At 42.7% G+C, this 22,732-nt stretch overlaps 1 protein-coding gene across 1 annotated transcript in view; it reads left to right on the forward strand.

Annotated features, from left to right (window-relative positions):
- The window catches only part of ASXL1 (ASXL transcriptional regulator 1), a 66,031-nt gene that overhangs the window by 37,856 nt on the left and 5,443 nt on the right, over nucleotides 1-22,732 (forward strand). Inside the window, exons 5-12 of the mRNA XM_068987133.1 lie at nucleotides 16,985-17,105; nucleotides 17,184-17,281; nucleotides 17,844-17,937; nucleotides 18,401-18,553; nucleotides 19,782-19,945; nucleotides 20,063-20,159; nucleotides 21,541-21,646; nucleotides 21,933-22,563. Of these exons, the coding sequence (XP_068843234.1) occupies nucleotides 16,985-17,105; nucleotides 17,184-17,281; nucleotides 17,844-17,937; nucleotides 18,401-18,553; nucleotides 19,782-19,945; nucleotides 20,063-20,159; nucleotides 21,541-21,646; nucleotides 21,933-22,563 (1,464 nt within the window). The remainder of the gene's footprint in view (nucleotides 1-16,984; nucleotides 17,106-17,183; nucleotides 17,282-17,843; nucleotides 17,938-18,400; nucleotides 18,554-19,781; nucleotides 19,946-20,062; nucleotides 20,160-21,540; nucleotides 21,647-21,932; nucleotides 22,564-22,732) is intronic.

Here is a 22,732-nt window from a genome sequence, read left to right on the forward strand (position 1 = left end):
AGATCTGTTTATAACACAGTTTGCTGAACACTTTAAATTCACTATCCTCAGGAAAAGAAAACTCAGAATATTATGGCTTATTGACAATGCGCCTGGTCACCCAAGAGCTTTGGTGGAGATGTACAACATGATTAGTGTTTTCATGCTCATTAACGCAACATCTGTTCTATAGCCGTGGATGAAGCAGTTATTTCAACTTTCAGATCTTATTATTTAAGACATAGATTTTGTAAGGATAAAGCTGCCATAGATAGTTACTACTCTGATGGGTCCTGGCAAAGTAAATTTTAAAGGATTAGCAAAGTAAACTGGAAAGGATTAACCATTCTAGATGCCATTCAGAACATTCATGATTCATGGGAAGAGGTCAAAATACTGACATTAAAGAAACAGGAGTTTGAAAGAAGAAGTTGATTCCAACACTCACGAATGACTGACTTTGAACGGTTCAAGACATTAGTGGAGGAAATAAACGCAGATGCGATGGGAAGAGCAAGAGAACTAGAGTTAGAAGCGCAGCTGGAAGATGGACTGGATTGCTTTAATCTCATGGTAAAACTTGAACAAATGAAGAGTGATTCTTATGGATGAGCAGAGAAAGTGATTTCTTGAGGTGGTTTCTTTTCCTGGAAAAGATGCTGTGAAGATTGTTGAAATCACAGCAAAGGATTTAGAATGTTACATAAACTTAGTTGGTAAAGCAGTGGCAGGGTTTGAGAGGATTGACTCCAGTTTTGAAAGAAGTTCCGCTGTGGGTAAAATGCTATCCAGTAGCATTACCTGCTATGGATAAATCTTTCATGAAAGAATCTTTTGATTTGGCATATTTTATTGTCTTATTGTAAGAAATTGCAGTGGCCACTCTAGGCTTTAACCACCATCCTGACCAGTCTAGCTATAAACATGAAGGTGAGACCCTCCACCAGCAAGAAAGATAATGACTTGATGAAGTCTTAGGTGATGGTTAGCATTTTTTAAACAGTAAAGTTTTTTTTAATTAAGATATGTACATTATTTTTTTAAACATAATGCTATCAGACAGTTAATAGACTACAGTTCAGTTCAGTCGCTCAGTCGTGTCCGACTCTCTGCGACCCCATGAATCGCAGCACGCCAGGCCTCCCTGTCCATCACCAACTCCCGGAGTTCACTCAGACTCACGTCCATCAAGTCAGTGATGCCATCCAGCCATCTCATCCTCTGTCGTCCCCTTCTCCTCCTGCCCCCAATCCCTCCCAGGATCAGAGTCTTTCCCAATGAGTCAACTCTTTCACATGAGGTGGCCAAAGTACTGGAGTTTCAGCTTTAGCATCATTCCTTCCAAAGAAATCCCAGGGCTGGTCTCCTTCAGAATGGACTGGTTAGATCTCCTTGCAGTCCAAGGGACTCTCAAGAGTCTTCTCCAACACCACAGTTCAAAAGCATCAATTCTTTGGCACTCAGCCTTCTTCACAGTCCAACTCTCACATCCATACATGACCACAGGAAAAATCATAGCCTTGACTATACGGACCTTAGTCGGCAAAGTAGAAGTCTGACACCATTTCCCTGTCTATTTCCCATGAAGTGATTGGACTGGATGCCATGATCTTCGTTTTCTGAATGTTGAGATTTAAGCCAACTTTTTCACTCTCCACTTTCACTTTCATCAAGAGGCTTTTTAGTTCGTCTTCACTTTCTGCCATAAGAGTGATGTCATCTGCATATCTGAGGTTATTGATATTTCTCCCGGCAATCTTGATTCCAGCTTGTGTTTCTTCCAGTCCAGCGTTTCTCATGATGTACTCTGCATATACATTAAATAAGCAGGGTGACAATATACAGCCTTGACGTACTCCTTTTCCTATTTGGAACCAGTGTGTTGTTCCATGTCCAGTTCCAACTGTTGCTTCCTGACCTGCATATAGATTTCTCAAGAGGCAGGTCAGGTGGTCTGGTATTCCCATCTCTTTCAGAATTTTCCACAGTTTATTGTGATCCACACAGTCAAAGGCTTTGGCATAGTTAATAAAGCAGAAATAGATGTTTTTCTAGAACTCTCTTGCTTTTTTGATGATCCAGTGGATGTTGGCAATTTGATCTCTGGTTCCTCTGCCTTTTCTAAAACCAGCTTGAACATCAGAAAGTTCACGGTTCACGTATTGCTGAAGCCTGGCTTGGAGAATTTTGAGCATTACTTTACTAGCATGTGAGATGAGTGCAATTGTGTGGTAGTTTGAGCATTCTTTGGCATTGCCTTTCTTTGGGGTTGGAATGAAAACTGACTTTTTTCCAGTCCTGTGGCCACTGCTGAGTTTTCCAAATTTGCTGGCATATTATGTGCAGCACTTTCACAGCATCATCTTTCAGGATTTGAAATAGCTCCACTGGAATTCCATCACCTCCACTAGCTTTGTTTGTAGTGATGCTTTCTAAGGCCCACTTGACTTCACATTCCAGGATGTCTGGCTCTAGATGAATGACCACATCATCTAGATGTGGTGATTATCTGGGTCATGAAGATCTTTTTTGTACAGTTCTTCTGTGTATTCTTGCCACCTCTTCTTAATATCTTCTGCTTCTGTTAGGTCCATACCATTTCTGTCCTTTATCAAGCCCATCTTTGCATGAAATGTTCTCTTGGTATCTCTAATTTTCTTGAAGAGATCTCTAGTCTTTCCCATTGTCTTCTTTTCCTGTATTTCTTTGCATTGATCACTGAAGAAGGCTTTCTTATCTCTTCTTGCTATTCTTTGGAACTCTGCATTCAGATGCTTATATCTTTCCTTTTCTCCTTTGTTTTTTGCCTCTCTTCTTTTCACAGCTATTTGTAAGGCCTCCTCAGACAGCCATTTTTCTTTTTTGCATTTCTTTTCCATGGGGATGGTCTTGATCCCTGTCTCCTGTACAGTGTCACGAACCTCATTCCATAGTTCATCAGGCATTCTGTCTATCAGATGTAGGCCCTTTAATCTATTTCTCACTTCCACTGTGTAATCATAAGGGATTTGATTTAGGTCATACCTGAATGGTCTAGCGGTTTTCCCTATTCTTCAATTTGAGTCTGAATTTGGTAATAAGAAGTTCATGATCTGAGCCACAGTCAGCTCCTGGTCTTGTTTTTGTTGACTGTATAGAGCTTCTCCATCTTTGGCTGCAAAGAATATAATCAGTCTGGTTTCAGTGTTGACCAAAAAGCTGGTGTGACTTGCTTTATTGCGATAATCACTTTATTGCAGTGGGCTGGAACTGAACCTACACTCACAGTGTCTTCAAGGTTTGCTTTTAATAACTTTCTGTAGACTCTTCAGTAGTCCAGCCATGTGTCATTTTGGGGTCTGTTTCTATTTATTTTTGTCATTATAGGTTAAATTCCTCTGGTTTGCATTCCTAATAATTTTTTATTGGATGACAGACATTCTAAGTTAAACCTTGGATTCTGGATATTTTTGTATTCATATTAATATTTTTGAACTTTGTTCTGAAATGCAGATGAAGTTACTTAGAAATGTATCCTTTTGAGTCTTGCTTTTAAGTTCAGTTCAGTTGCTCAGTCATGTCTGACTCTTTGCAACCCCATGGACTGCAGCATGCCAGGCTTCCCTGTCCATCACCAACTCCTGGAGCCTACTCAAACTCATGTCCATTGTGTTGGTGATACCATCCAAACATCTCATCCTCTGTTGTCCCCTTCTCCTCCTGCCTTTAATCTTTCCCAGCATCAGGGTCTTTTCCAGTGAGTCAGTTCTTTGTATCAGATGGCCAAAGTATTGGAGTTTCAGCTTCAGCATCAGTCCTTCCAATAAATATTCAGGACTGATTTCCTTTAGGATGGACTGGTTGGATCTCCTTGCAGTCCAAGGGACTCTTGAGTCTTCTCCAGCACCACAGTTCAAAATCATCAATTCTTTGGTGCTCAGCTTTCTTTATAGTCCAACTCTTACATTCACACATGACTACTGGAAAAACCACAGCTTTGACTAGACGGACCTTTGTTGGCAAAGTAATGTCTCTGCTTTTTAATGTGCTGTCTAGGTTGGTCATAGCTTTTCTTCCAGGGAGCAAGAGACTTATAATTTCATGGCTGCAGTTGCCATCTGCAGTGATTTGGAGGTGGAATTTATCGTTCTTGTGTTTATTTTTATAAAGATACACAGATAAATGTTTTCTTATTTCCTTTTCTTTCTTTTACAGAACTGGCCTATATGTGTTCCTTTCATTCATTCTTAATGCTCATAAGTCTTTTTCCTTACAGTTCTAACATTCTTACTTAGGCAGTAATTACCCCTGGCCTAACAATTGCATTAGTCTCTTAATTAGCGCCCTCTGGTTTTCAGACTCTTCGCCGTCTGTAATGCAGTGTTCAGATTCCTGTCAGAATGATTCTAAAATACAACTCTGATAATGTTTGTTGTTGTTTAGTTGCTAAGTCGAGTCTGGCTGTTTGCGACCCCATGGACTGTAGCCTGCCAGGCCCCTCTGTCCGTGGGATTTCCCAGGCAAGAATACTGGAGTGGCTCACCATCGTCTTCTCCAGGGGATCTTCTGACCCGGAGGCTGAACCTGGGTCTTCTGCATTGGCATGTGGATTCTTTGCCACTGAGCCGCCTTGCAGGCCCTTAAGTTGTCTGATACTCTGTAAAAAATCAGTTGGCTGTGTTGCATATGGTTCCGCTTTTGGTCTCTGACCATTCATGCCTATATGCCTTTTCCTCTGTCAGTACCGTGTTGTCTTGATTGCTGTTGTATAGCCATCTGATAAGTTTTTCAATTAGGTAATGTGATTCCTCCAATTTTATTCTTCTTCAGAACTGTTTTACCTATTATGGTATCTTTGCTTTTCCATATAGAACTGTCTCAACTATATCTATAAAATATTTTGAGATTTTAGTAGTAAATATATTAAACCAATAGATCACTTTGGGGAGAAATGGCAACTATGTTGACTCTTCCATTTTATGGATGGTATGACTTTTCATTTACTTAAAATTGTTTTTGGTATTTTCATCAACAGTTTTGGGTTTTAGCATCCAGAGTCTGTACATGACTTGTTAGATACATACCTTAATTTGTAAATAGTATGGTGCTTTTAATTTTGGTTTCTAATTGTTGATTGCTAGCATATAGACAGGATTGATTTTTTTTTAAATGTTGGCCTATATCCTGTGAATGTGATAAATTCACCTAGTCTAGGAGTTTTTCCTTTAGATTCTTTGGGATTTTCTATGTAGATTGTCATGTTATCTGTGAATAGGGCCACTTATGTATATATTCTTTTTGATGTGTGTGTCTTTTATTTCCTTTTCTTGTCTGATTTCACTGGCTAGGATTTCAGGTGATATGTTAAATCGGAGTGGTGTGTGTGGACATCCTTGCCTTCTTCTCAGTCTTAGTGGGAAAGCAATGGAGGAGATGCTGGTTTAACTCCAGGGTTGGGAAGATATCCTGGAGAAGGAAATGGCAACCCGCTCTAATATTCTTGCCTGGAAAGTCTAATGGACAATTGAGCCTGGCAGACTGCAGTCCATGTGGCAAAAAACTGGGCACCACTGAGTGACTGAGCACACTCAGTCTTTTATCATTAGTGTTTGTTAGCCTGTAGATACTAGGAGATGCTCTTTACCGAGTTGAGAAGGTTCTCTTCTGTTCCTAGTTTGCGGAAAGTTTTTCTCATGAATGTGTATTGAATTTTGTGAAAAATTATACTGTGTTGGTGAAATATATGATTTTTTTTTTACACATACCTCATTTTAATTGATATTTTTCATGATAAATGTTGTTGAGTACCTTTTCTTCATGTTCTTACTGATCATTCATGTCATATAAGTTGTCTGTTAAAGTTTTTCCCATTTAAAAAAGTATTTTTTAACAATGATAAGCTTTCAAAAAAATTTTAAGTACAGTGCAAAATTTATCACTTTTCTGGAACCATTTTAGAGCCTTGTTATAATACTTAAATGTATAACTTTACAATTAAGGACATGTATTACATGTTCTTAATACATGTATCAAATTCAAAAAATTACATTGTGGCATTTTTGCCATCTATTCTTTGGATTCCATTTAAGTTTTGCTCAATTGTCCCTGTAGTGTCCTTTATGCATAAAGAGTCTGATTCAGAGTTTACATGTCGTATGCAGTTGCTATAAACCTTTGGTCTCCTTCAGTCTAGAAAAGTTCCTTCCTCTTTCCTCGACTTTCATGGCCCTGACTCTTTCGAAGACTTTGTCATACTTACTTCATAAAATGTGTCCATTTGGGCTTTTCTTAGGTTTACTCATGAGTCCAGTTATGCGTCTGTATCAGGCACGTCAGAGGAGTGACGCTTCTTAATGCATCTTCTCAGTTTGCTCATTATTTCAACGTGTCCTATTACTAAGGATGCCACTTGGTTAAGGAGCATCTGCCAGATTTCATAGCTGTAAAGCTCCTCTCCGCCCCCGCCACCTTTGAATAACTATTTTGTGGGAGGGGCTTTGAAACTGTGATATACCATTCTAAATTTTGGGTTGTTTATATCGATATGATATCCTGGTTTTCTGTTTCACTTGGTGTGTTACAACTTACTAATTTATTTATGACCGCACTGGGTCTTCATTGCTGTGCATGGGCTTTCTCTAGTTGCAGTGAGCAGGGGCTACTCTAGCTGCAGATGTTCATGTTGTCCCTGACTTGGCTGGTGGGAGTTTTGTCAGTCTGGTTTGTGTGTCCCTTTGACATAGTCCCATCATTCTTGGAGTGATGTCATCTTTCTGGCGAAAGATGATTTAGGCTCACTGTGTACTTTGCCTACCTTGACACTGGTTCTTTTATTGTGTAGTGGTATTTAGAAGCCAAGATCTAGGTTCTAGATATGCTTGCTGTTATTGGGGTGTTGTTGATCCTGGTTCCTCTCAGTGAGAAGAGGCTAAGGAATATTTGTGTATATTTACATACATATCTCTAATATATCTCTCTTAATATATTTACTTGTTTAATCTTCCCAGTCTCTTAGATAATTAATCTCTATCACTGTTGCTGCCCTTCCCTCATGAACATGACCTCTTGACCCATCTTAGACTCCAACCCCATCTCCTGGCTTGGCCCCCATGGATGATGGACCCACCTGCACAAATTCTGACCTCCCCACCCTGCACACGCGCGCGCGCGCGCGCGCACACACACACACACACACACACACACACGGCTGCCTTCTTATATAAACACCCTCCTCACCCAATTTGAGCTTTGATACACTGCCTCTTGTCATTCTTTGTTTGGGAGTTTCACCCTTCTTGAGCTCTCACTCCCACACCATGAATGCTACCCTCAGATGTGAATACCTTCTGTCCCCTACTCGGACTCTGACATCCTACTCTTGGCCACTGGGGCTCGTCTCTCCACCTTTCTCATACACACACACGTAATGGAAGGAAGAAAATAGCAGCACTTTCCTTTTTATTTCTAAGTCGAAGTATAGTCATTTTGGTTTTCATTTGTAGATTTAAAAAAACAATACGCTATGGATACAAATCCTTTGTCAGATATACGTATTGCAGATATTTTTCCCAGTCTGCTGGCTGCCTTTTCTTTTTTTTTTTAAGATCTGCCCCTCTTCCCCTCGCAGTATGTGGGGTTTTAGTTCCCTGATCAGGGATCAAACCTAGGGCCATGGCAGTGAAAACACCGTGTCCAACCTCTGAACCACCAGGGAAGTCCCTGCCTTTTCATTTTTATTAAGCTGTCTTTGATTAGAAATCTGCAATTTTGAGAAATTGCAAATTTTATCATTTTATCAACATTTTTAAAGGATAAAGTTGGTGTTTTTTAGAAATCTTTCTTGGCCAGTGAATATTTACTACAGTTTCTTCTATGGAAGCCTTGTATTTTTTGGCTGTTAAATTTAGGTTTGGCTCCCTACTTTATCTACTTTGTATCTACTTATTTGCTAAGTTCTAGAATAAACATTTAATGCTTCCAGAATTGGCCGTGTGTGTGTGTGTGTATATAGTGAAAATATTATTTTCAGGAGTTGCTGCTTGCTTTAGATCCACCCTTGCCCTCCTTCAGTGTGGTTGTGTTACTTGAAACACATAAAGCAACAAAATTTAAAGTATCACAATGTTTTCTCCTTTTAAGGCTGTGGGAAAACAATCACTGTCATACTTAGCTTTGGGAATACGAATCTGTACAACTTTTTTTGAGGGCAACTTGGCTGTTAACAAAATTACTTCTACATCTACCTTCTGATTCATCGTTTCTACTTCAAGAATTTACCCTGAAGATATACCTTCAATAATACAAAAGCATAGATTCACAAGGTTATTCAAGGCAGTGGTGTTTCTGTTTGTAAAATATTTAAAAGCCATCTAAATGCCTTCATGTAGGGAAGTAGTTCCATAAACAAACTTTGGTATGTTTGCATCGTGGAGCATTATACAGCTGAGAAGAGAACGAGAAGGAATGTCTATAAAATGAAAGAGTGATTTCCAGGATACGTTGTGGTTTTTTTGTTTTGTTTGTTTTTGTTTTGGGGTGCATCAGTGCATCTTAGTTCCTCGACCAGAGATCGAACCTGTGCCGCTGCATTGGAAGTGTGGGGTTATGCTGTGGAATGGGTCTTTTTTCATTCATTGTGCAGGGCATTTTGCCTTATTAAATAAACCTGAAGACTCGGGTCTTTTAATTTTGGGAAAACCTACTATCCTCTATTCTGTGTTCTCTTTTTGGAACTTCTGTTTGTTGTATGTGGGACTTTTCTTGATGCAGTCCATTCTCTCTTTCTTTTGAGTCACTTCTCTGGGGAATAGCCTATTGGTTGTTGCTGATTTTTTTTTTTTTTCGGTATTATTTTAAATTACTAGCACATTGCTTGTGGTCTCAGATGTTTCTTCTTTTTGTTTTTTTAAAATAGCATTTTGTGCTTGTCTTTGTCTCTCTGAGAGTATTTGTTGTGGGAGCTTCATTATCTCTGTTTTCTTTCAGTTCCTCCTGTTGTTTATTTTGGTTGCTGGCTTTCCTGTAGCAGTAGTCCTTACTTATCTGGTGGGCCTTGATAGATCATTCACGGTGAGAACTGGCACATTCTGTGTTGCGGACGCTACTTGTCGACTGTCGTCGAGTGGGGACCTGGATGTTGTGTTTTTTTAATTCCTCCAGTTGTCTGTACCTGGAAGGTGTTTTTCCTTCAGCTGGTCACTGTTTGCTAGGTAGCAGAGAGCAGTCTGGGGTTGGAGTTGTAGGGCTGCCACTGTTGGGAGAGCTTTGGGAGTCAAGTTGAAGGAGAGAGCTAGTGGTATCACCATTTTGTACAGGTCTTTGACTTAATACTTTGGCTTACGGAGTGTGGCACCTCACTCTCTCCGTACTCCTTGAGCTAATGTCTTCTGTTCCAGAAAAGCATTAGCTCAGTTGTGTCTGACTCTGGGACCCCAGAGACTGTAGCCCGCCAGGCTCCTCTGTCCATGGAATTCTCCAGGCGAGAATACTGGAGTGGGTAGCCATTCCCTTCTGCAAGGGACCTTCCCAACCCAGGGATCGAACCCTGGTCTCCTCCATTGCAGGCAAGTTCTTTACCACTGCACCATGTGGGAAGCCCTCTATTCCAGAACCTCTCTGATTTAGTCCATTCAGAATATAAATCTCCTGTTTTCTTCTGGACCCAGAGGAGAGTATTGCCTGACTGGGGACAGAGAGGAGATCTGAGAGGTCTAACTTAGAATTCCAACCAGTTCTCTTGTTTTCATTCCCATGCCTCACCTCTGTCGGCAGTGGTTCCTGGTGCCTCTTAATCCCTGTCCCTGTAGGGATTTTACAGTACGGCTGGCCTGGTCATTGTGACTTTTCCTTCTGCTGTCTTAGACTTCAGTTGTCTTTCCTTGCTGAGTATTCAGTCACTTCTTGTCTTCCTACTATTCATCTTCTGTAATTCTGTTGATAATTCTCATGTGCTTCCTTCTCTTCCTTTGTTCTCTTTGTGTTTATACCGTTTAAAATACAGCCATTCCAAATGAGGCTGCAGGAGTTTGCAGAGAGCTGTGTGTGTGTTCATTTCACCCTGTTTAAATGGGAGCTGCAGCTTTTGTGCAGAGAAAGTGGGAAATGCCTTTGACTTCCACACCAAACCCTACCCTTATTCATGCCATCCAGGCCTGTGTCCCTTGTTCCTTCCCAGTAGCAACCAAAGATTATCATCAGTTTAAAGTGCATCCTTCTTATTCATATGTATCCATGAAAAATGTGTGCTTTGTTTTTGTAGATGTATTTTTTTAATTCCTCTTACCTACTGTTTAGTAGTATATCATATCAATATTATCTATCCAGTACCCAGTTATAGACATTTAGGTTTTTCACATTTTTTCCCAGTTTTGCCCAATTACAAACTGTAATAGTAAAACTGCTGTAATGATCATCCTTTTACTTTTGTACTCTTCATATGCAAATGTGTGACATTTTTCTAGGAGATAACTTCCCTATCTTTTAATGGGTAAAATGGAGGTAGTCATTGGGGGGGCTCAAAAATCTTTCATTACATTTTCTTTATATCTGTTGGTGAGAAAAGTAGAATTACAAAACTTCTAAATGTTTTAAAATTTTTATTGAGAAAAGTGCTTTTTTAATGGTCTAGAAAGAAGAAAGAATTTATTGCTAAGTCTTGCGATCCCATGAACTGAAGCCCGCTAGGCTCCTCTGTCCATGGGATTTCCCAGGCAAGAATATTGGAGTGGGTTGCCATTTCCTTCTCCAGGGGATCTTCCCAACTCAGGAATTGAATCCAGGTCTCCAACATTGCAGGCAGATGCTTTACCCACTGAGCTACGCGGAAATTCCCCATGGTCTAGTAATCCCTTGTTTGGTCTTCCCAGGTGGCTCAGTGGTAAAGAATCCTCCCAATGTAGGAGACTTGGGTTCAATCCCTGGGTCGGGAAGATCCCCTGGAGAAGAAAATGGCAACTCATTCTGGTGTTCTTGTCTGGGAAATCCCGTGGACAGAGGATGTTGGTGGGCTATGTAATAGTCCATGGAGTAGCAAAAGAGACTGACACGACTCGCCAACTGAATAAATCCCTTATTAACAGTACTAAAACACGAAACATTTTGAGAATTGAAAAAACTTATTCCTAACTCATTTGGTAGTAAAAACCTGGCTTGTCTAAACTCATTTGGTGGCAAATCTCTGCTCTAGACTGACAGGGACACTTTAAACCTATTTATTTCACTTGGTATATACATATATGTTAATTCAAAAAAAATTAACGTCTGTGATTGTGGATTACTGGTCGTGTTAATATGATATATTGCCATTCTGAAATTCAGGAAATCTTAACTTCTAAAGTACAGCTAGACCCAAGGGTTTCAAAGGAAGGATCACGGGCCTGTCAACTAGAAAGTTTGTTTGCAGCCATCAGTGGCACATCAAGCAATTTATTTTGGTTGATGGAATTTATTTCTGGTTGATGAAAACTACTTTTTTGTCATTAGTGAGATCTCAGACAATTTCTTCTCTTTAAATTGAAAGAGTGTGTTCATTTTCAAAAGAATAGCTCTTTCTTTTCTCTTTGACAGCTGTAATATTGAAATTGCTTGTGATAATGCAAATGGATTTCAAATTCAAAGAACTTATTTTACATTAGGTATTTTAAAAAAGGATAAAGCCTTTTCTCAAGCATGCACAGAGGTTGCTTTTTACTAGTTTTAATTTTCCTTTAGGGTTCACATAAGAAAGTTAAAACAGTAATAGACCATTGTCTAATGATGTTTTACTTTGGATCTGTAAGCTTTTTATATACTTTAATGTTCTTTATTTGGTTTTTACAAATTTTTATTAGATTCGTTCATGTTTTCAAAGGTATTGAATTTAGTAAGCAATTTTTTATCCAAGTTTATTGGGATATAACTCACAGACCATATAGTTTACCCATTTAAAGTGTACAATTCAGTGGCTTTTAGTATATTCGTAACTGTGTGCAACCATCACCATTATCTAATTCCAAAACATTTTCATTCCCTGTAGAGAAACCCCACACCCTTTAGCAATCATTTCCTGTTCTCCCCTTCCCCACCCCCTAGCACTGCTAATCTTCTTTAATTTGTGTGTGTAGTTAGTCATTAAGCTGTGTCTGACTCTTGGAACCTCATGGACTGTAGCCTGCCAGGCTCCTCTGTCCGTGGAATTCTCCAGGCAGGAATACTGGAGGGGGTTGCCATGCTCTTCTCCAGGGGATCTTCCAGACCCAGGGATCAAATTTGGGTCTCCCGCTTTGTAGGCAGATTCTTTACTGTCTGAGCCACCAGGGAAGCCCACTCCTTTAATTTACTAGAGCTTTATTTTTTTTAAAAAGCAGAGCCTCTCATCTTGTTCCTTTTTGAAAATATCTTTTGCTTATTTGCGGCCCATTGCTTGTCCCTGTACAATCAAGTACTACTAAAAAAAAAAAAATTCAGCTGAGAGTTTTATTGAATTTCATTGAATCTGCTAGTCAATTTGAAGAGAATTGACTTCTTTACAGTGTTGAGTCTTACCTTCAAGAACATGATATAGCTCTCCATTTATTTCAGTTTTAAACCTATGTCAATAGTTTTGTTTTCTTCATAAAATGGTTATGTTTCTGTTGTGAGCTTTATCTCAGAGTAACTTACATTCGTTGTTATAAATTACATTTTCTAATCATTGGTATTATTGCTGATGTTAGGATCACTGGCTTTTTTTTTCTTTTGATGTGATTTTGAATCTTACATCCTTGCTGAATACTAGTTTGGAGTCTCTTGGATCTTCAGTGTAGCTAATTATACTTAGAAATTATGATAGTCTGATTTCTTCTAATTTCTTCTTGTTTTTTCTTGCTATGCATTGGTCAGGAATTCTAATATACTCTTGAATGGTTGGTCTGTTCTTAGCTTTTAATAATACATGTTAAACAACCCTTCGATCAATCAATCAGCCTTCCCTAAGAGACAGTATAGATTTTTTTTTTAAACATTTGACTTATGGGAAAATATTTTATCTGGTTTTATTTATTAATACTGATTGTTCCCCTCACCCTCATCACTAGTCTCTTTGCCAGTTGCCTTCCAAACGAATAGATTTGTATTTTAAAAACATTTGTTTGTGTTAACAGGTGAACATGGGTAAGAATTATATGGCAGGTGTTCTTTGTACTGCTTTTCGTCTTACAGCTTTTCTTTAAAAGCGAAGTTGTAATGAGCTGCTGATGTATGCAGCAGCACGGACGACCCACGAGCAGGAGACTGAGGGGCCTCCTTGGCGGCCCAGCGGTGAACCGCTCTGCGGTGGGCACGGTTCGATCTCTGGTCATGAGTCTAAGATCCCGCACGCCGTTTACACAGACAACAACAACAGGCAAAACTAGTTTCCAGTGGTAGACATTGAAACAACCATTATCCCTTGGGTGAGAGGGGCAGTGTTTGTGCAGACTGACTAGGAAGGGCACAAAGGAAACTTCTAGGGGTTCTGGGTATGGCCTGTGTCTTGATAGGCATTTGTCAGAACTAATCAGGTGGTATACATTTCACTCTTTGTAAATTATCCCTCAGTTTTCTTTAAAAAGGGAAAGGACACAAGGGGTGTACGTTGATTCAAGGACTTTCTCCTACATAAGCACAATACAGTTCATCCATGTTGTAAGTACTTGTAGCTCACTGGTTTTTTTATTATTGTGTAATATCCATTTATTGCGTATTGGTCAGCACAGTCGTTGATCAGTCCGTGTAGTGATTCTGCTGATGGGCACTTGGTTTATAGCCGAAGTTACAGATGATGGTGTCGTGAGCATCTGGGTATGCTTCCTGATGTGGACATGCATGTCTTTCTCCAGGGAATTGAAACCTGGGACTGACTTGCTGGGTTATAGGACATTTATATCTTCAACTCTGTCAGATAATGCCAAACTACATTCTCAAATGCTTGAATCCATTTTCAGTGTCCTTGTTCACATCCTCGTTAGCACTGCTTGGTATCGTTAAACTTTAATTTTAGCCATTCTTGTGGATGTGATATCATCTCATTGTGGTTTTAACTTGCCTTTTTTTGGTGTGTCTTCCTTACTTAGTGAGGTTCAGTATCTTTTCATGTGAACGTTGGCCATTTAGACATCCTCTTTGGTATAGTACCTAATTCATGTCTGCCTATTTTTCTTCCTGATTGTCTTTTTCTTTCTTTCTTTTCCTTCTTTCTTTTTGACTGCACTTCGTGGCATGTGGGATCTTAGTTCCCCAACCGAGGATCAAGCCTGAGCCCCCTTAGTGAAAGTGCAGAGTGCTAACTACTAGACTGCCAGGGGAGTCCCTGGGTTGCTTTTTTTTTTTCTGACTTAGGCAGTTTAGATACAAGTTCTTCATTGGTTATATGAGTTGGAGCTCTCTTCCTCAGCTCTGTAGAGTAGCCTGCCCTTTTTACTCTATTAATGGAATTATTTGCTGAACAGAGAATATTAATTTTAATGTTCAATTGATTGATTTTTTTTCCTTTTTAAAATAATGTCCTGTGTGAATCTTAGAGATGTTGGGTTAAAAAGTATATCATTTTTAGATTTTTGGTCACAAATTTCTTAACTCACTATCTGTATATAAACTTTTAAATACCATTTTCACTCTCACCAACAGTATTTGTGATTTCCCCACACTTCTGCCAGAACTGGAGTTTTGGGGTCCTTTTTGACAATTAATAAACCTCTTTTTTCATTAAATCGAGTATTTTATGTTAGTCTGCCTGTATGATTGAGGGAATAAATTTATTGCATCATTCTAAGAACATGGCAGCCAATAAGCATAATTGCAAGATTAATACTAAAAGTACTCTTTAGATTTTGATCCTTGAGGCACATTTATGGTTGGTAGGGAAAAGAAATAAAGATATAAAAAGCCATTTTGTTTTTATTAATTAGGTCAGAATGATATTGGGTTAAATTCATGAAAACAAATTGATGAAGACTTACTACAGTAGTCCCCCATTGTCTGGTGGGGAGTACGTTCCAAGACTCCCCAAGGGGAGGCCTCAAACCGTGGATAGTACCTAGCTCTGTATATACCTATACATACTTGCCTATGAGAAAATTTAATTTTTATATTAGGTACAGTAAAAAGTATAAATCAGACAGAGTAAGGAGTGCCAGCAGCACCGTGTTTGCCTTTGGGGCCATTACTAAGTAAAATAAGGGTTGCTTGAACACAAGCGCTGCAGTAACCATGACTGTCGATCTGATAACCGCAGTGGCCACTCATCGACTCATGGGCAGGGTATGCTAGACAAAGAGACAGTCCACTTTCCAGGTGGGGGTCAGACCTGGACAGCATGAGATTGCACCCCACTACTCGGAACAGCGGGCGGTTTGAAACTGATGGATTGTTTTATTTCTGTTACTTTCCATTTAATGTTTCTAAACCATGGTTGATCATGGAAGGTTAAAGAAACCTGAAGATAAGTAAGGGCTACTATATAGTAGATCAAAGGACCCGTGGAATTAATGAGTTAGAATTTTGTGGGTTTCCCTTGTAAATTTTTGACATGTTTTTAAGTGATATAATCATGATTTTGCCTATTCTTTTTTTTTTTTTTTTTTTTGCCTTTCTCTTTTAATTCCTTCCCTGCTCCAATTCTTAAAAAAAAAGTACCCAGAAATTAAACACAAGAAAGCTCAAAGAGCCAAGGCAAGTCTGCCCAAGAGTAGCAGGCTCCCTCCCACAGGAGCCAAATTCTGGAAGCTGGGGTCTCCACTCAGAGCCTGGTAGTATGGTGCAGAATAAGGTAGTTCCAGAAGCTAGTGGTAACCCAGCCCAGAGGGGCTTTCTGCACAGGGACACCACTAACAGGGTCAGGCCGTGTAAGAAATGATGTTTGTTGGACTTGTCAAAGAGCTTCTTCCCATAGGCATTTGGAAACTGGGCTCCATGTGCCCCATAGGAGGCCAACCCTAAGGCCCCAGCTCTGAACAAGGCACCCCCAGGCAGCGGAAAGCAGCCCTGGGACCGGCCATGGCTGTTGACAGTCACGGCTGAATGAACACCGCCTGGCCCCCCCAAGAAGCCTTGCCTATTCTTTTTCACATACTTTTATTCAAAGAAGGCGTCCCCACCCCAGTCTGTTTCTGCTCCCCCTCCTCCCCATCCCCCAGTATTCATTCATACTCCTTCCTGGTTTCAAGATAGCTCCTAAGTTTTCCTTGGAAATGGATATTGATTTGAGACTCTTAAACAGACACTGTTGGAAGAAATGTTTGTTAGGAGATGAAATTTGGAGTGGCACTCTCCTCTACACGCTAACCTTTTTCCTGCTGTCTTACTTTAGATCTTTATCCTTTTCAAGGGCTTTCTGTCAAAGTCTTAACTCTTCTTCCTGCCTCCAGGCTTCCTATGGTTAATGGAATGAAATTCCTGAAACTCAGATCATTCTCCTGATTAATATCCTTCAGAGACTGTAAAATATATCAGTGTTAATCCCTCAGCACAGTGTCATGACAGTCATCAACCCTCTTGCTGTCTCTGTCCTGCGCACACATCCAATTTCTCACATGCCCGCTGTTTAAAACTCAGCCCAAGCAGCCCATCTCCTGGGAAAACTTACCTCCCTGGTCCTAATCCTGTTTCTGTACCTCCAAACCCTCTGTCCTCCAGCTCAGTTAGATGCTCCCTGTTCTGGGCTGCCCCTGCTCTCTTCTATCCCTGTGCTTTGTATTGTTACAGCTTGGGCTTTCTCCTCTACTCATTTGGGGGTAGGGCTCTGATTCCTCTGCTTAGTCCCACCCGACCCCCACCACAAAACTAGCATGGTGTAGCTTATAGGAGGCACCTCATAAATGTTTAATGAATGATTAGATGCAAAGTTATATCTGAATTTCTTGATGTATATATGAAAAGAATTTTCGAAGAAAGAGGTCAGTTAGAAAGGGATGGGAATTTAATCATTATTCTAAATCCCGCTTCTCCGTAAGCAGTACACATTTAGGAATGACTGCTGTGCTTGTAGGATTTGTAGGGTTTTGCTCACCTGAGTCATGCCTTGTTGTCACAGAAGGATGCCCTGCAGTGGTCTCGCAGTCCAGCTGTGGTGGAGGGAGAGGAGCCAGAGGACACAGCTGATGTGGAGAGCTGTGGGTCTAATGAAGCCAGCACTGTGAGTGGTGAAAACGATGGTAAGTGCCTTTGACAAGATGGGCGAAGAGCCACAAACAGTCGAGCTGGGGACTAGCCTTTACTTCCCTCTCTTCCAGTTTCTCTCGATGAAACATCTTCAAATGCTTCCTGTTCTACGGAATCTCAGAGTCGTCCTCTTTCCAACCCCAGGGACAGCTACAGAGCTTCCTCACAGGTGGGAGTGCTTCGTGACTGGGTTGGGTAGATGAAGAGGCAGGCACAAGATAGAACTCCTCCTGCTGTGTTCAGTGAGCATGCTGAAGTGTGGAGAAAATCCCTGTGGTCTCCACCTGTTAGCATCATTTGACAGTGGGCCTTAGGGAAAGTGGGCAGTAGATCTGAGAACAGAGCGGTTTGTTTTTTCTTTTTACTGTGGATGGATGATTTCGTTTGTATTTATGAAAAACCTGGGAACATGCAGGGAGAAGTAGAACAGTGGGGAGAAAGAACATGAGCTTGGGAGTCAGAAGTTTGAATTGTGGCCCACCACTCACTAGCTTTGGGTAGATTCTTCATCTGGAAATTAGGGATAACAGTGCATTCCTTTCAGTATGGGATGATGTTTGGCACGGTGGCTCCATAGCCTGAGTTGTTGCTGCAGTCGGCATCACCTGCCCCTACTGGTTGAACACTAATTCTCTTTTACAAGACAGTGGGGGAGACAGTGGTCCAAGAGGGACGGCTGGTGTGACCTGCAGGTGACACGGGCTCCTTTTGTATTCTCTCTGGGGAAGCAGGCAAACAAGCAGAAGAAAAAGACAGGGGTGATGCTGCCTCGAGTTGTCCTGACTCCTCTGAAGGTAAACGGGGCCCACGTGGAATCAGCATCAGGTACGTGCCACCTCGTGGTTGTGATGCTCCTTCCTCAGGTCCTGGGGCCTGCCTCCCTCCAGCAGCAGTTTCTGGCCCAGGTAGTGCCGAGCCAGTACAGTCAGGAGCCCTCCTCTGACGGGCGGCGCACCACGGTGGTGAGACCCGACCTAGGTTCTGGCGCGGGCTCCGCTGGGCGCCCTCCCCTTGGCCTCACGGGGCGGTCGTGAGGGTCCGGTGAAGGCGTGTGCAGGTGCTTGGTAAAAGGTCCAGTGCTGTGCAAACTAAAGACAGCGGTTTGGCATTCTTACATGATATTTTAAAGCCAGACCAGGAGGTGGTGATCTCTGACAGCCCCAGGCTGGGCCGTGGAAGCACCGGTATTGCTGGCAGCATCTCAGGGAGAGCTGGGAGAAGTAAGCTTGTCTGAGAGCCGTGGGCACGGCGCGTGATGCTCTTGACCCGTGGAATGCTGTGCCTTCAGGGTTCTCGGGCCGCCACGCCGATGGCGAGAGCGGCAGCCCGTCCAGCAGCGGCGGCGGCTCTCCGGCCCTGGGCAGCGCTGCTATCCGTGGCCAGGCCGAGCTCGCCCGGGACCCTGCCCCGCTCCTAAGAGGCTTCCGGAAGCCGGCCACAGGTGAGTGGCGTGGCGCTCATTTCCCTACCTGTAAGGGGCCCCTGCAGGCCTAGAGATGATGATGTCTTCTGCTCCACTTCCTTTATCGATTCTGTGGCTTGTTTTTACTTCTTGGGTGGCCCTCTGTTTTTTTTTATTTCCTTTGGCTTTCAGCTTGTAGTTTGGTTATTTCACAGAGAGTTTTCTCTGCTAGACTGAGAGGACTCCCTGTGGGCGCAGATGGTACCCCAGTGCTGCTTGTATGTCCCTGTAAGGGCCTAGCCTCTGCCTGCCTTGATATGGCTCAGAAAGTGCTCAAGTGAGTGAAAATGGCTTCTGAACTTCTCAGTGGAGCATTCCAGCATTTGTTTTCTTTCTTTGGTAGCGTCCTGCCAAGTTTGTTCTCCACATCTGTAGTCTCCATCAGATGCCCTTTTTTTATAACCTAGTCAGTATGTGGGGTGGGAGCCATCCATTTGGGGCATGCAAATAAATTCAGTAGCATGTACCCCCTACCCCCAGTGGGGCTTACTTAGCAAGGCTGGTATGCCATTTGCTACTTCTGGCTCTGTGTCTCAAAGCCCACATGCTGGATTTTTGTAGAAGGGTCCCATGAAACTGTTAGGAAGACTAACCTTGGCTTCTGAGGATGAGAATAAGCCATTGCCCCACTGGCAGCAAGGCTTGCTGTCCTGTAGCTTCCCCAGCTCCTCAGCAGTGCTCCATTTCAGTCTCACAGGTCTGTATACCATTGGCCGAGGCCTTTGTGAGAGGCATTGACATTTCAGTGGGCTTTAAGCAACTCTTACTACCTTTCTGCCTGGAGGTCAGACCCCTCCAGTCCCTTCACAGAAGACTTCTGCAGGTTTTTCTGTAGGACACTCACTAGGTTTGCTTTTAGACAACTTCGTAATTTCTCCCATTGACTTTGTGGAGCCTGTTCTCCAGCTTTGGGAGGGAAATTCAGAGTCTGCCCCTGGCCTGAGTTTCTCTGGGAAGATTGTCCCTTCAGGCTGTGATACAATCTGCTACAAGAGTCTTGTCTGAGGTGATGCCAGCCCAAGTGTTCTCTTAAGTTCAATGATAGCCAATAGGTTAGACTAGACTGGACGATTGAACGGAATGTGTGCAGATAAGTTCTGGGAAGCTTGGGTGCTGCCACCAAAGTTTTCCATCAGTTGGCATTGGCTTTTTTGCTTTAAGAAGCTGAAAATCTACATTTTGTTTCTTATGGCTTGAAAAATTACAGGTCAAATGAAGCGCAACAGAGGGGAAGAGATAGATTTTGAGACGCCTGGGTCCATTCTTGTCAACACCAACCTCCGGGCCCTGATCAACTCGCGGACCTTCCATGCCCTGCCGTCCCACTTCCAGCAGCAGCTCCTCTTCCTCCTGCCCGAAGTAGACAGACAGGTATGGATGGGAGGCTTCCTCTGTGCGCTCTCTGCACCAGCTTCTGTTCTCTTTCTAAGATTCTTTATTGTTTGTTTCATTCGTGTGCCTTTTTTTTTTTGGCCTCTTTCCTTCTAGGTGGGAACTGATGGCCTGTTACGTCTCAGCAGTAGTGCGCTGAACAATGAGTTTTTCACCCACGCGGCTCAGAGCTGGCGGGAACGCCTGGCTGATGGTGAGTAGACATTCTCATCCCAGTGGCTTGAGAGGTGCCTGCCATGTGTGGTGTCACTTGTCTCCTGGTGTTTAAAATCCAAACGCTTGTTTTTCAATGATCTTTTTTTCAAGGAGTATTGAGTATAAAGCAGGCTTTTCTCTAATTGATATGGTGGATATAGTACCCCATGGCTCTGAAGAAGCTATAAGAGTGTTTAGCTTTCACTGTTTAGTGTGTATATATATTCATCTATGTTGCCTCTTCATCATTAAAACTGTAAACTCCTATTCTTTCCAGTAACCATGGCATTGACCTGCTTTTTAAGTTCCACCAGGTACTCTTGTCCTTTTAGACATTGTCACTTGGAGTGAATATTAGCTTCTCTGTAATTTTTGGCTGCACAGTATGTGGGATCTTAGTTTCCTGACCAAGGGTTGAACCCATTCCCCCTACAGTGGAAACACAGAGTCCCTAACCACAGGGCCTCCTGGGAAGTCCTGATTGTTAGCTTCTCTTAATTCAGTTTTGTGGGGAGGCTATGTGGAAACTGTGCTGGGAGGTCCCCAGGACCTCTCTCCCGGCTTGATGATTTGCTTGGAGGACTCAGCCCATAGTTGTTCTCACAGCTGTAATTTACTTCAGGAAAGAATAGAGACCAAAATCAGCAAAGGGAAATGAGGGAAACCAGGCGCACGTTTCCCAGGTCCTCTCCCAGCAAAGTCCCATCGGATATGCTCAGCTCCCTTAGCAAGGAGTTGTGAACATATAAGTGAAGGGTAGTCTACCGGGAAGCTCGTCCAGGACTTGGTGCCTCATGTTTTTATTGGGAGGTGATCATGTAGGAAGCCTCTGCTTGGTGCATACCTGAATTTGAGATTCCCCGAAGAAAAGCAGGTGCTCACCATTAAGCCATCTGGTTTGCATAAACTGTTTAGGCACGGTGAGCCATTCCTGTCAGTTAAGGGGTGGAAACCCTCCTGAAATCCAATTTCCCAGATGTCAGCCAAGGGCCCACCTTGTCAGCAGGCCTGCCTCAGCCTGCTCTGTTAACTTCTCCCTATGTGTGGAGTAAGAACGGTTCTCTTGTTGATTGGTTTTGTTTTGCATTTTTGATCAGTATGTTGCTTGCTTTCCAAGGACTGATGACCCTAGCGAGGAGTCAGTTTCCGTTATAGTAGACGTGTTAATTCTGTCCTGAGTAAGGGCAGGACGTGAGAGGGCCTAGGAGGGAGCCAGGAGCCAGCATGAAGATAGTGAAGGGTAGGGAATGATTTCCAAGCTCCCCAAAGCCACGTGTTGTTTTGTAAACTCTTGACATGGTAGAACAGCAGGATTTGGCTTTTTCTGAGGCATATTAATCTCCTTAATATGCTACTCAAAAAGTTTTGTTTCTCTCTAGGTGAATTCACTCATGAGATGCAGGTCAGGATACGACAAGAAATGGAGAAGGAAAAGAAAGTGGAACAATGGAAAGAAAAGTTTTTCGAAGACTACTATGGACAGAAGTAAGGCCCTGGGTGCTGTGAGTTGTGTGGCTTCTGCGGATGGTAGGTGGGGGGTGGGCAGAGCAGGTGTTTTCAAAGCTGTGCGTGTTGCTATGTTTCCCGAGAGCTGGAGATCGCAGGGACTCTCGTTTGACTTGATGCCGTTTGTGAGGAAGCTGACATAGGATTTCACATAGTTACCGTGCAGATTGGTTTTGTTCTGAGAATTCTAGTATCTGAGTGTATGTCATACGTAGTAGATGTGCTCTCTCTGCCCTGTAGCTGACAATCTGACTTTGATTTGCAGGTTGGGTTTAACCAAAGAAGAGTCATTGCAGCAGAATGTGGGCCAGGAGGAGGCTGAAATCAAGAGTGACCTGCGTGTCTCGGAATCAACACGACCACAGCGTGGCCCAGCCACCCGGCAGCGAGATGGGCATTTCAAGAAACGCTCTCGGCCAGATCTTCGAACCAGAGCCCGAAGGAATCTGTACAAAAGACAGGAGCCAGAACAAGCAGAGATCGCTAAAGACACACAGTCCGTGGCACTAGACATCCCCCTCCACAAGGACGGGGAGGCTAAGACCGACGCAACAGGGGTGGGCAGCCCCCACCCACCTGGCACGTCCTCCGCAGCATCCAACCCAGAGAGTCCCGAATTCCCAGCGGAAACTGTGGCCTCCCGGCTCCAGCCCAGTCCCAGTGACCCAGCACGTGTCTCTGCGTCTCCAGACAGAATTCCCAGCTTGCTGCAGGAGACCGTGGATCAGGAACCCAAGGATCAGAAGAGGAAATCCTTTGAGCAGGCGACCTCTGCCTCCTTTCCCGAAAAGAAGCCCCGGCTTGAAGATCGTCAGTCCTTTCGTAACACAATTGAAAGTGTTCACCCCGAAAAGCCACAGCCCACCAAAGAGGAGCCCAAAGTCCCGCCCATCCGGGTAGGTGGCTATGTGATCCTGGCTGCCCTGCGCCTGGGCCTTTGAGAGACAGGAGATTTGTGGGGCTCCTTTATAGGGACAGAAGGCCCTGGGCCCTTGTGCTAATTCTGTGAGCGTGTAGAGCTCTCTATAGAGAGCTGTTCTTGAGACTAACGCCAATAGCCCAGGG

The sequence above is a fragment of the Capricornis sumatraensis genome, chromosome 15 (assembly GCF_032405125.1).
Source record: "Capricornis sumatraensis isolate serow.1 chromosome 15, serow.2, whole genome shotgun sequence".
In the NCBI taxonomy this organism is placed as follows: Eukaryota; Metazoa; Chordata; class Mammalia; order Artiodactyla; family Bovidae; genus Capricornis; species Capricornis sumatraensis.